The sequence below is a fragment of the Eucalyptus grandis genome, chromosome 3 (assembly GCF_016545825.1).
Source record: "Eucalyptus grandis isolate ANBG69807.140 chromosome 3, ASM1654582v1, whole genome shotgun sequence".
NCBI lineage: Eukaryota > Viridiplantae > Streptophyta > Magnoliopsida > Myrtales > Myrtaceae > Eucalyptus > Eucalyptus grandis.
This window is the reverse complement of record NC_052614.1, coordinates 33,373,227-33,385,174: the sequence shown is the minus strand read 5'-3', so window position 1 is coordinate 33,385,174 and position 11,948 is coordinate 33,373,227. Positions and strand designations below refer to the sequence as shown.

The following is an 11,948-nucleotide window of genomic DNA, read 5'->3' as shown; positions in this document are numbered from 1 at the left end:
AGCCCAGTTGGAGAAATCTTCCACCAATAGGTCATGATTGATCTGTTTTTTAAAAATTTGTAGAAATAGATAAGTTTCCCACTCATAGAAAATTACTCATTAAAAAGAACTCCATCTCCATCTCCTTCTCCTTCTCCACTCCTTCTCTTTCTCTCTCCTCACTCTCGCACCGCCCGCCAATGATTAATCTCGTGGAGCAGCCGTTGACTCGTCCGGCCTCCCTATCTCGTCTCTGCCACCCTCGAATTTGCTTCATCTGCGGATAGATCCTTATCTCTTTCTCTGTTTACACCTAAACTTTTGCTCAAATACTTTTTTGTATTAGAAAATACGAGAAAGAGAGAAATGAGGCCTTTATTAGGTAACGTGGGATTTTCTTTTGGCAGTTGGAAGGAGAACCGCTCGGCTTGGTGCCCCAGCGGAGCCTCGGTCAATGAAGAAAAGACACATAAAGAAACAAAAGCAACGAGAGATTTGGTGGACACAAAAGAAACCGACAACATGTGCGCAAGTAGAACAAAAGAGAGAAGGAAATCAAAGGCAATTAAGGTCAGGATTTCAAGATGATTTATGGTTGAATTTTTCTTTCCTAAAAGCAATCTTAGGACCGCTCGAAAAGGGACTCGGGGATTCACATTCAGAGGCACGCTTACATATTCTCTAAGACGTAAACACTCACATTCGCTCTCTCATAAGGACATACTAGCACAGATTCTCTGAAAATCGGAGCAAGAGGTGGAGTGAAAACTGTGAGGAGGCTGCGCTCGGACAAAGAGAAGGAGGAGGAACCGCAAGGTACCATAGGCGATCACCTGGTTCCGTCCGTCGACCGTGTTTATCCCCAGCATTCGCTAGGTAAGAAATTCCTAAGTTCCATGTACTCAGGTTATGTTCTAATTCAGTTACAGCTTGATGTCAGTGTTGTTTTTTTCTGAATCCACGGTTCCGTTTGTTTTACAGAAAATAAATAATTCAAAGAAAGTATCATCTTAAAACAGATCACCTGTATCACTTGAAACAATAAGCCAATGAAATATATTTTTATTATCAATAACAATTTATGTCTAAATATTTTGTGAACAATTTAAAATTTTCCATTCATTCATTTTTTTAATCGATACAAGTGATCATCTTTTGAATTTTTTTTTTTCAAATCATTCATTTTTTGTTATACTTGATGTCATATGTTATTACACATTTAGCATCTTTCCACTAAGATTTTTATTGATTAAATATCCAAAACACTAAAAAAGAAAAAGAAAAAGAGAGTTTAGACTATGCAACATCATGGAATAGGAAACAGGAAAAGACATCACCATCGATTGTTGGACCCACCTGGGAACCAAATCAGTTCAATTTGGTCCAGTTCTAAGATGGCAACCTATCTACCCTGAGAGCAGGAGAATGGGCGAGGATGACTAGACATTAGTCTTTTTTGGGTGCAGGCGCGTATTGATTTTCCAATTGAACTTACGTGTTGGCGACATGCCTGTTTGCGATCTGCCAATAGGAGTTCGGTTGGAGAAAATTTCCTCCAATCCAGTTTAAAGGAAAACATAGCCCACGATTTGAAGGACTGGTACAATAGGTCAATGCATTCCTGCTACATTTTTTTTATAATTTAAGTGCAAATTTTTTTATTAACATAGCATAATTGTGTTATAATATGTGTGTACATCACAAAGCTCCTCCTTCTTTATTAAATAATATGAAGCCATCATCAATTTTCACGATGTCGGCTAACTAACTCCATAAGTACCATCGGCTCTCCTCTCCCACAACTTCTCCCACAGCAAAACATGGCTCAAACGGCGGTGCGTTTCGGCATTCTTGGCTGCGCCAACATAGCGCGCCAGCTTTCCCGGGCCATTGCGCTGTCGTCGAACACCACCCTCTGTGCCGTTGCCAGCCGCTCGGTCGAGAAGGCCGAGAAATTCGTGGCCGACAACAGTCTTCCCTCGACGGTCAAGATCTATGGCGAGTACGGGAGGTCCTCGACGACCCGGACATCGACGCTGTCTACATCCCCCTGCCGACCACCTTGCACGTGAAGTGGGCGGTGGCAGCCGCCGAGAAGAAGAAGCATGTGCTGCTGGAGAAGCCAGTCGCACTGGACGTGGCGGAGCTCGACCGGATCCTCGAGGCCTGCGAATCAAACGGCGTGCAGTTCATGGACGGGACGGTGTGGGTGCACCACCCGCGGACGGGGCGGATGAAGGAGGCGCTCGGGGACGAGAGGTGCTTTGGTCAACTCAAGTTGGTACGTGCTTTACACTGTTTGAACACGTGCTTGAACACGCTTCTGGGTCATGCATGTTGGATTGGTTTTGTGTGTGGAATTATTTTATCTTGCGTATACAATAATTTTCTGGGGAAAACGCATATGACATGTATGATGGTTACTTCGTTAGCGACGTCTACTTTTGTTTTTGTTTAGCCCTTCTTTTTTAAATTCTAAGTTTTGATTTTTCCATTTCTTATGATCGTTCTGGAACGACTGTTCATGACGAAACTGGCTAATTATTGGTTTTTGGAGAGAGAAGCAACTGCGCCTGACGGGACAACCTAAGTCTAAGCCATCCCTGGTTGGATGCGTATAGAAAGTCGGGTGCTTTTGTCATCGAAATGATTCATTTCCGCTTAACTTTACTAAAAATCCCGGTTCAACCCACATGATGAACAGCGGGTGTGTGCCAGTTTTGTTGTTTTAGCCAGGAAAATCAATGTTTGATGTTGATCTTTGACTTGGATGCGAATTTATAGTTCCAGCACTTTATGTGGAATACTATATTTGCTAGAACCCTTTTTTACGATTAAGAGAATCCGCTATAATCTTTTGTGTTGTAAACTAATTTTTTGACTCAACGTGCAAGTCATCATCATCCACAAAGAGATTGATAAAAATTATAAAAAAAAAAAAAAGCGCGTTTCTGGAACCAATCTACGGATATGTTGTTGAGTCAACAGAAATTATTTTGTCTTTTTTATGATGTTGACTGAAATTATTTGATTGTGAATCTTCTTGCTCTAGAAATTACATTTTGTCCTATGGGAGAGGTTTTTTGGGGCACCGGAATAATTTGATACCTATCGAGTTTCATTTATTTAAATCAAAACAAACAATATGCATGTCACTTGATATGTAATAATTGATTTAGATGAACAAGGACGTGATATTTGAGAATTTATACAAGTTCACTTTTCATAACGATATATTACCTATAAAATATTTGATGATACTTCACTTTTATCAATTTAAGTTGTACACGCTTGGATTGTCTCTGCTTTAACTATTGATTTGTCTAACATACAATGGTACTTCTGAAATTTCAAGGTCCCATCGAGCAAGAAAACCATTTCCAATTTGCATTTCTTGCTCCTGCTTATGATGTAAATATGCATACGTAATCATGTTCGATCGATGTCCCTAAGAAGAGTTATTCAGATGGTCTTCATACTCGTAATTACTATCTTATTTTTCCTCAATTTTTAACAGATACACAGTGTGCTTGGCTACAATGCCGGTCCAGACTTTCTAAAGAATGACATTAGGGTCAAACCCGACTTGGATGCTCTTGGAGCCCTAGGAGACATTGGATGGTATTGCATCAGGTCAATCCTCTGGGCAGCTGACTATGAGCTCCCCAAAACGGTGGTGGCCATGCACAAGCCCGTCTACAACGATTTAGGAGTGATTCTGTCTACAGGAGCTTCATTATACTGGGAAGATGGCAAAGTGGCGACTTTTTATTGCTCCTTCCTGTCGCACATGACGTTCGACCTCACCGTCCTTGGAACCAAAGGGGCTCTCCGGGTCAACGACCTCGTCAGCCCGTTCCAAGAAAGTTACGGGTCTTTCAGCTTGGTTTCTGAGTCGGATTTTGCCCACCTGGAGCCCGGCCGGTGGGCCCCCGTGCCGCAGGAGCACCGTGTCGGATCAGAGGTTCCTCAGGAGGTGCTTATGGTGAACGAATTTGCAAAGTCGGTTGCGAAAATCAGAGGGGAGGGTTTGAAGCCGGATTGGGAGTGGGCAAAGATAAGTAGAATGACTCAGCTGGTGATGGATGCAGTGAAGGCCTCCATGGAGAAGGGTTTCCAGGCTGTCGAGCCAGTTGAATATAGCTGAGATTTCTTCATTGCCGCTTCTCGAGTGGGGACAAAAAGTACCATCGACGTCCCCACACCAGTTGCAATCAGGACTTTGCGATCTTTGAATCGAAGTGCGGCGCCATTGAACCCTGAAGATCGAATTGGTTCCGGATAATCGCCTGGTTCTGATTAACATATGTAATTAGCATACCGTTAAGTATTGTTTTCATGTTGTTTAAATTTGATTTTGTTGTGTTTTCTTTGTAGGTCAATGTTTGCTTAAAAATGTTAGCCAGTGATATATGAACATATTTTGCAATCAAAGTCAACGAGAAAATTCGGGCTCACTCCATATATCGGGAATAAATACGTCATATGATCTACAGACCATGTAAATTAAAGCCATTTGAACAGCTATTTATGAGAGCCCATGATGAGACTCACATAATTAATGATTCAGATTGTACTTATTTTTCATGTGATTTTGATTTTATAGACCATGCAATAAATTCTTCTAATATTGATCAAGTTGAGATGTTATTTTCCTTTGCCAATATAGACACTACTATTTTCTTGCATGGAAATTGTCTGATCAGTTATAAATCTATTGTAAGGATGTTAATTCAATCTTAAACTTTCCAATTTTACCAAATTTGTCATAAACTTTCCATGAAATTCTAATTAGTTCTTCCAGTCAAATTTTGCCAGAAATGCTAATGTGGTGGTGGGCCACAAAGGAAAATCGGCAATAACTAAACCGGCATGTCATTGACGAAGATTAACCGAAATGATCACATTAAATTTTCACATGAATGTTTAAAATTAAATAGACAAAAAAAAATTACGATCGAATTAACATTCAATCAATAAGTTTAACATTTATCGAGTAATCTTCTCAATTTGTTGCCTGATAATTTATTTAATTATTTTTTGCCATACTGGACCTCAAAGGAACCCAACTTCCCACATGTCCCTTATAGAGCTTTGTGTATCCATCAGGAAAATAGAATAATCAGATGGGGTATTTAACTTTTTTTTTTTATTATCAGAAAGCGAATTGGTCTAATCCTTTTCGCCAAGCACTAGGCAGATGTTTTTTCCTTTCTATGGCAAAACATGGGGTCTTAAATTTTCTTGTGCTTTGTTACTTAGGATAACCGAGGGACGTGCCTTTTTATTCATCCAACTGTATCGAAGCGTGTCACCCGCAAGGCGCGCAAATGCGCATGTTTTTCTGCGCGAGCACATCCTCGTTGAACCCGAAAAAGTGGCTTCGTTTCGTTGTACTGTATTGCACTTCTTGCTTCGATGTATGCAACTTTTCACGCGTCTCTCCCGGAACAAAATCCTCGTGCTTGCTGTAAAAAGAAGTGACTTTCCGATTTTAAGAGAGGAAAAAAGGAGTGAATCTTTCTCTGATATGCTTGGGCATTGGTTCCTTCTTCTCCGCTCTCCTCTTATATGCTGGAACATCGTGCGTGGTCCCCATGTATTGGTTCAATTCATTTCGCATGATTCATACATGTCCCCTGGGTGAGGTGGTTTGTTATGAAGCCAAGATTCAAATTTGGTCTAGCGCGATTCTCCAAGTCGTAGTTAGGGATGAAGAGGGGCACTCGACCCGCCCAAACCCTAATAGAAGATGAATGGGTTTTGGGTAGTGGGACGACTGCTCTTCCACCGCTTGGATAGATAAATAGAAAGGACGAAAGTTTGTTTAACGAAAAAAAAAGAAGAGAACCCTTATATTGCCTTTTTTATTTCATCTATTATTCCATTTGCTGCTCAAATCGGTATGGGATTATTCTCATTTATAAGGATAGGATCGGATTGGATTAGATAAGGTATAAAATCTGTGGATTTTGTTGTATCTTATCCATTGTTTGGTGAATCAAAGTAATAAAGTTAAATATTTTCATACCCTATTATATATATTATTTGGTATAAATGGCTTATCAACATAAATGAACCTAAAAATGCAAAATAAAGATGGTAAACATTTCTCATGATTCATGGAAAAAAAAATCACAAATGCATCGACGGAGATAACCTCCATCAATCAATTCATAATTATTGTACAATCTACATCTTAAACTAGTTTGATAATAAGAAATGTAAACGGGCTACAATAACACTAACGAGGTAGATCAGTTAGTGAACGCCAAATCTAGTAAAAGAGAGAAAACTTAATTATCCAACTTCATATTTCTGAAAAGTATAATGTTTTGACTCTCACCACTTCAGTGAAAATTCAACATGAATCACAGAGCTATTGGAAAGAAGACTTTTGTTGCTTTTGTGGACTTTTGACATGTAGTAGAGAGTTATGAAGGAGAAGTAACTTTGGCCCTCTTATCGTTTTTGCGAAACTTTGACATGAATAAAGAATTACGGAAGAGTTGTGAAGCTTCAACAAGAACAAGAGATACATAAAAGAATGAGATTGAGTGAATTAAAAGGATCCGTTTTAAGTTTGAATTTGTTCATTTAAAATTGGGCTTCTGCTATTTTATTTTTATTAACTTATTTTTAATTATTTTTCCTCTCTATTTTATTCCCTTCCATCATTCCTATATAATAAATATTTTATTAAAGAATAAACTATACTAATATACCTAAATAAATTTAGATGCTATACATGTATGCATAATATATATTATCAAACAGAAAGATATTCAAATATATACTAAAAATAAATATAAATAAAAAATGAATAATGTCCATCGTTATTTTGTTATATTGAATTTTCTTTTTATTTAGAATCCAAATATTATTTTCTATTTCATTATATTAATTTTTTTAATATAAGAAGTTTGTTATTCAAAAGAAATATATTTTATGCCATGGATATAATAAAGTCTATCCACTTTTATCTCATCTCCCCATAGGATTATTTTATACGAGCTATATCTACTTTATATCTGACTTTATCCTATCTTGAAAAAGAACTAAACACGGGATATGATAGATTTTATCATATCCCAACTTTTATCATGTCTACCAAACGTAAACAAAATTCTGGATAGATTTTATGGCTGAGAATCCCAATACCCGAGATTGGGTCATTTCAAGTGCTAGCAGGATTTTGATTGGATAGAATAGAAGATATGTCATGTCGAGATATGTCGAGCCATAAATAGAATAAATTATTTTCCAATCTTAGTAAGGTTAAAAACCCCACTATGAAGGATAGAAGGAAGAGACCACATAATCTAGTTATCCTTTAACCCAATCATCACCTTGGTTGGTGACTCCAAGACACTACTCTATAAAATTTTGACCCCTCATCAATATTAGGAAAGATTAAAAACAAAGAGAAGATAGTAGGAGATAAATCCTCAGGAGAATTCTAATTAAATGCATTACAACAACAATACCAAGGATATAACTAGGGAGGCAAAAGGTCCCTTTTAGTGACACCTAAATAAGGAAAACATAACCTACTTAAAAGCTCTCTTTATTTACTGGAAATGTGAAATTTTTAAAAAAAAAAAAAAATTTCACGAAGTAATTTTTCAGGAAAATAAAAATATTTTTTTGGATGTTTGGATGAAACATGAAAATGAACTGGAATATTTTTGGCCATTTGGTAAGGAAAACTTGATTTGATTTTCTTAAATATGTTGGAGAAATATCTTCAAGTGATCTTGATGATGTCCAAACTATCATTAGTATAATATTTATGATGGTGTATTCAAATATTTAGACTAAAGGACCACGCAATATCCATGATGTGATTCATTGGAAAGAAGTTTGCAAAATGTCTTGGTACAGAAAACAGTACCAGTAAACCTAAAAGATCAGCAGTTGATGATATTTGTGTCGAAGCTATAAAGATTGGGGAGATGTTAATTGAGTTAGCTAAGTAGCCGTTGTGGTCTTGGATTTGCACAATAGTAGAATCCAGATAAAACATGTAGCAAAGCAACTAGGTTGTTAGACAGGTTTGTCTGGAGACTATAGCAAGAAAACAACAACAATTGTTATTTTTGGGTAGTCTACAAATGTTCAAAGAAAATAAATGTATGGGTAGTTCCATCCATGAACAGCAACTCAACAAAAACTCTCTAACAACTATCTACTTCTCCAATCCATTTACAATGGATAGATTGAGGGTTGCTATAATAGAGAAAACCTCAAAAGCCATGAGAGAGTATGTGCTACTTAAAAACCAAGAAGCTTACTTCCCGTCGTTTCTCTTAACCGTACGCTCTTTGTTATACTATTTGAAATTCATGCTATTTAATAATTGTGCAAAGGATTAAGTGTATAAGAGTAAGAATTGCAGCTGAGTCCTAATAAAGATATCTATCTTGTAAAAGATAAGTGCAAGCCAATTGTAACTTTCCAAGCACATTACTAGTAGAGTCTAGCCCGCCTTGAGGCTATTAGTCTAAAGAGTTGACGTAGGCTTGTGGATAAAGCCAAACCACTACAATTCTCTGTGTGCCACTGTTTGCATCTATTTACTCATATTTGCATAAAGTTGCTTCACGATTTTTCTACTTAGCGATTAGCTAATTTCCACGAAAGATTGTCAAATCTCGAAAACAACCTATTCACTCCCTCTAGGTTGTATAACTAGCCACAAATAATTGGTATCAAAGCTCTGTTACTCTTTATTTGAAGTGTATTTCTCATGAGTATAAATATCTTCTCTTATAGCTAACCTTGGCAGCTTCTTTATTAATGACACTCAAGCTCCCAATAAGCCACCATACTTTAAAGGAAGTAACTATGGCTACTAGAAGCAAAGAATGTAATCATTCATTGAAGTTGCAAATCTAGATATGTAAGATGTGGCTGCAAATGGTATAGAAGTACTAGCTCTTGCACAAGCTCTTGCTCACCTAGACGATCGAGAAGCAGCAGCTATTAATAATATTGAAGAAGCTTGAAAAAGAGCTGCTCTTAATGCCAAAGCCAAACATCTCATGTATTATGCTTTGTAATGAACTGAGTTTAACAAGAATTTCTTCTTGTGATATAGTTAAGGAAATCTAGAATCACATCATGATGACATTTGAAAGAACAAAAAGAATGAAAGAAATGAAGCTAAACATCCAGCTTGGGAATTACGAGCTATTCAAGAAGAAATCTGATGAAACGATAACATAAATGTTCACTCAATTCACTAAGATAGTGAATGGTCTTGCTCTTCAAGGAAAAGTTTACATCAATGGTGAAAAGGTGAACAAGCTATTGCGAGTCTTACCCAAAGAATGGAGTACCATGATGACCTCACTAGGAGAAACAATGAGGATTCAACCAATCACAATAAATGAGTTGATAAAAACCTTCATGTCCTATGAAGTTGAGCTTCAAAATGAGGAAAGCAACTCAAAAGGGAAGAACATTATTGCATATTAAGCTAATTATGTTGATGTAGGTGGAGAAATGTCCTCAGAAGAAGAAGAAAGTGATAAAGATATGGCACTGTTAACAAAAAGGTTCAAGAATTTCATGAGGAAATGAGGAAACTACAGAGGAAAAATATAATCTAAACATTCAAATGACAAGAAGCCTTATAGGAACAAGAAAAATCCAAAGGTAAGGACATCATAAGTTATGAATGTAGAAAACTAGGCCACATAAAACCAAATTGCCCATCTATCAAGAAAAAAATAAAAAGAAAGTTTGAAAAGAAGAAAACAAGGCCGAAAGCTTAAACATGGAGTGACACTGATTGTGAGTGAAGCGATGAAGAGGAAGCAAATATTTGTCTCATGGCTGACTTAAAACTAGAGGAAGAAGATGAGGTAGAAGATTCTGAACTATCTTATGAATGAGATAGCTAGTATAAGCACCTAGAGGGGGTGAATAGGTGCACAAACAAATTCTCGAGATACGGAAGCGATTCTAGGCAATCGATAGAAAGGAAAATTCGATCAAAGTAAAGTAAAGGTTAGGGAAGAGAGAAATGAACACAAGATTTATAGTGGTTCGGCTTATTCCAAGCTTACGTCCACTCTTCCGCACTAACAGCCCACCGGCTGGATTTCACTATGAACAAAAGAGAAGTTACAGCACAGCTTTTCCTTGATTCTACAGTGTAGATGTTCTACCACACTTCCTCAAGGTTTCTCATGAATATGGACTCTCTTTTGTTTACACGATTTTGCTCAACAAATGAATTGACTAAGGACAAGGAGCTTTAGACTTTGGAATTCTTCTATCGTGCACTCCCTCGAACAATTGGAACGTCTTCCTTATATGCTCCTTCATGCCATCATACCCGTTGGCACTTACCAAAGGAATTCCTCCAATCTACCCGTTGGACGGAATCAATTAGGAAGATCATTCGAGCTATTAAAGGAACATGTCGATAGCCCATCAATCATGTTTGCCCATATAATCAGGATCTCGGTTTCCATAAGTAGAACCTTCCAAGTATACTTTGCCAATCATCGGATCCTTAATCTTGAATCAATTATGATCAAACAAAGGGTTCCGTTATGTCATATCCAGCCAAGAGATCTTCTCCAGTCGATAAGGCCACATCCTTAATGAAACATCCAGTTTTGAATAGCATTTCTTCAATGGATTAGAAACTGTCAATGAGGATAGACTTTGAGTCTTGAGTTTGGCTGTCCGGAGGTCTTCAGACTTTAAATAGCGAGTCGCAAGCCTTCCGACTAGGCGATAGAAACGTTTTGTCAACTTCAAAACACTTCAAGAGGATTTCTCCAACAATCTCCCCCTTTTTGATGGTGACAAAACTTTCCTGCAGATTTGGAAAACTTTGACCTGCAAAACATTCTCAAACACATATGCATATCTTATAGATAAATGGTTAAATGAATAACACTAGAATCTGCAACCACAGAAAATAGGTTAGTCCAGTATGCAGTAAAGCCATCCATAAGATATCAATAATAGTTAATAATAAGCAGTCAAATCTAAATCCCAAATTTAGTCCACATCCAGACACACAAGTCAAGTCAAAACAAACCACAAACCAAACAAGCCAAAAGTTCAACAATTTTAAGTTCAAAGTTTTTCAAGTCTCACAACTCTCCCTCTTTTTGTCAGCATAAAAAAGATTGAGATAAAAATGAAGTTAATGATTCTTGGGAACACGAACAAGCTGGAAATCTCCCATCGACTGAACGATGCCTTCCAACTTTTTAAAGTCTTCCTTCAGCTAAGCAACATCCTCACCCTTAGCATTAGCCTGAATCTGAAGAGAAAGGGCTTGGATTTGATCATTTAATGAACCCGAAGAGACTTGTCATGCATTCTGCAAGTTCTGAACTTCACATCCCAATGCATATATCTGACCTTGCATCTCCAAGAGAATATCCATCACTCTGCGAAAGTCTGCTGAATTGTCGGTCTGCGTACTGGCATTAGCACGATCTGATGGAGTAAATGCAGACAATGGTAGATCAGCATAATCACGCAGATTTGGCGAAGAAACCTCATGACCTTCCTCGGGGCGAGAGGCAAAAACCTCCTCTGGATCTGCGGGGATCGGCGACTCCCTCACTTTGGTTGCAGGATTTGAGGACATTCCTCTTTTCTCTTGGTCTCCCCCTGTGTTCATGCCTTCAGGTGGAGAGTGCTCCTCATGTTCTCCTTCTTCTTGAACTCTTTTCTCTTCTTCTTCTTTTTCAACTCTCTCTTGCTCAGCATCTCTTTCTTCTTCTTCTTCTCTTTCCTCTGTTTCTTTTTCCTCTGCCTCTTTCTCTGCTCTTTCTTCTGTCTGCTGTTCTGACTCTTTCTCTGGAACAGATTGACTGAGATTCTTCAAAGCATGGATAGTGATGTTTTCCTCATCATCTTCATCCTCAACGAGGAGAGCTATTCTTCTCTTGGATGGAGCATCCATGGGCTCCTTCCCTTTCCTTTTTCCTGCA

General features: G+C 37.9%; 1 protein-coding gene across 1 annotated transcript; it reads left to right on the top strand.

Moving 5' to 3' along the window:
• Positions 1 to 1,742: 1,742 nt before the first annotated feature.
• Positions 1,743 to 4,566, top strand: LOC104437267 (uncharacterized oxidoreductase At4g09670). The gene is given in 3 exon segments (XM_010050182.3): positions 1,743 to 1,983; positions 1,986 to 2,260; positions 3,497 to 4,566. Coding segments are annotated over 3 exon segments (1,089 nt in total). The 5' UTR covers positions 1,743 to 1,799; the 3' UTR covers positions 4,127 to 4,566.
• Positions 4,567 to 11,948: the final 7,382 nt, after the last annotated feature.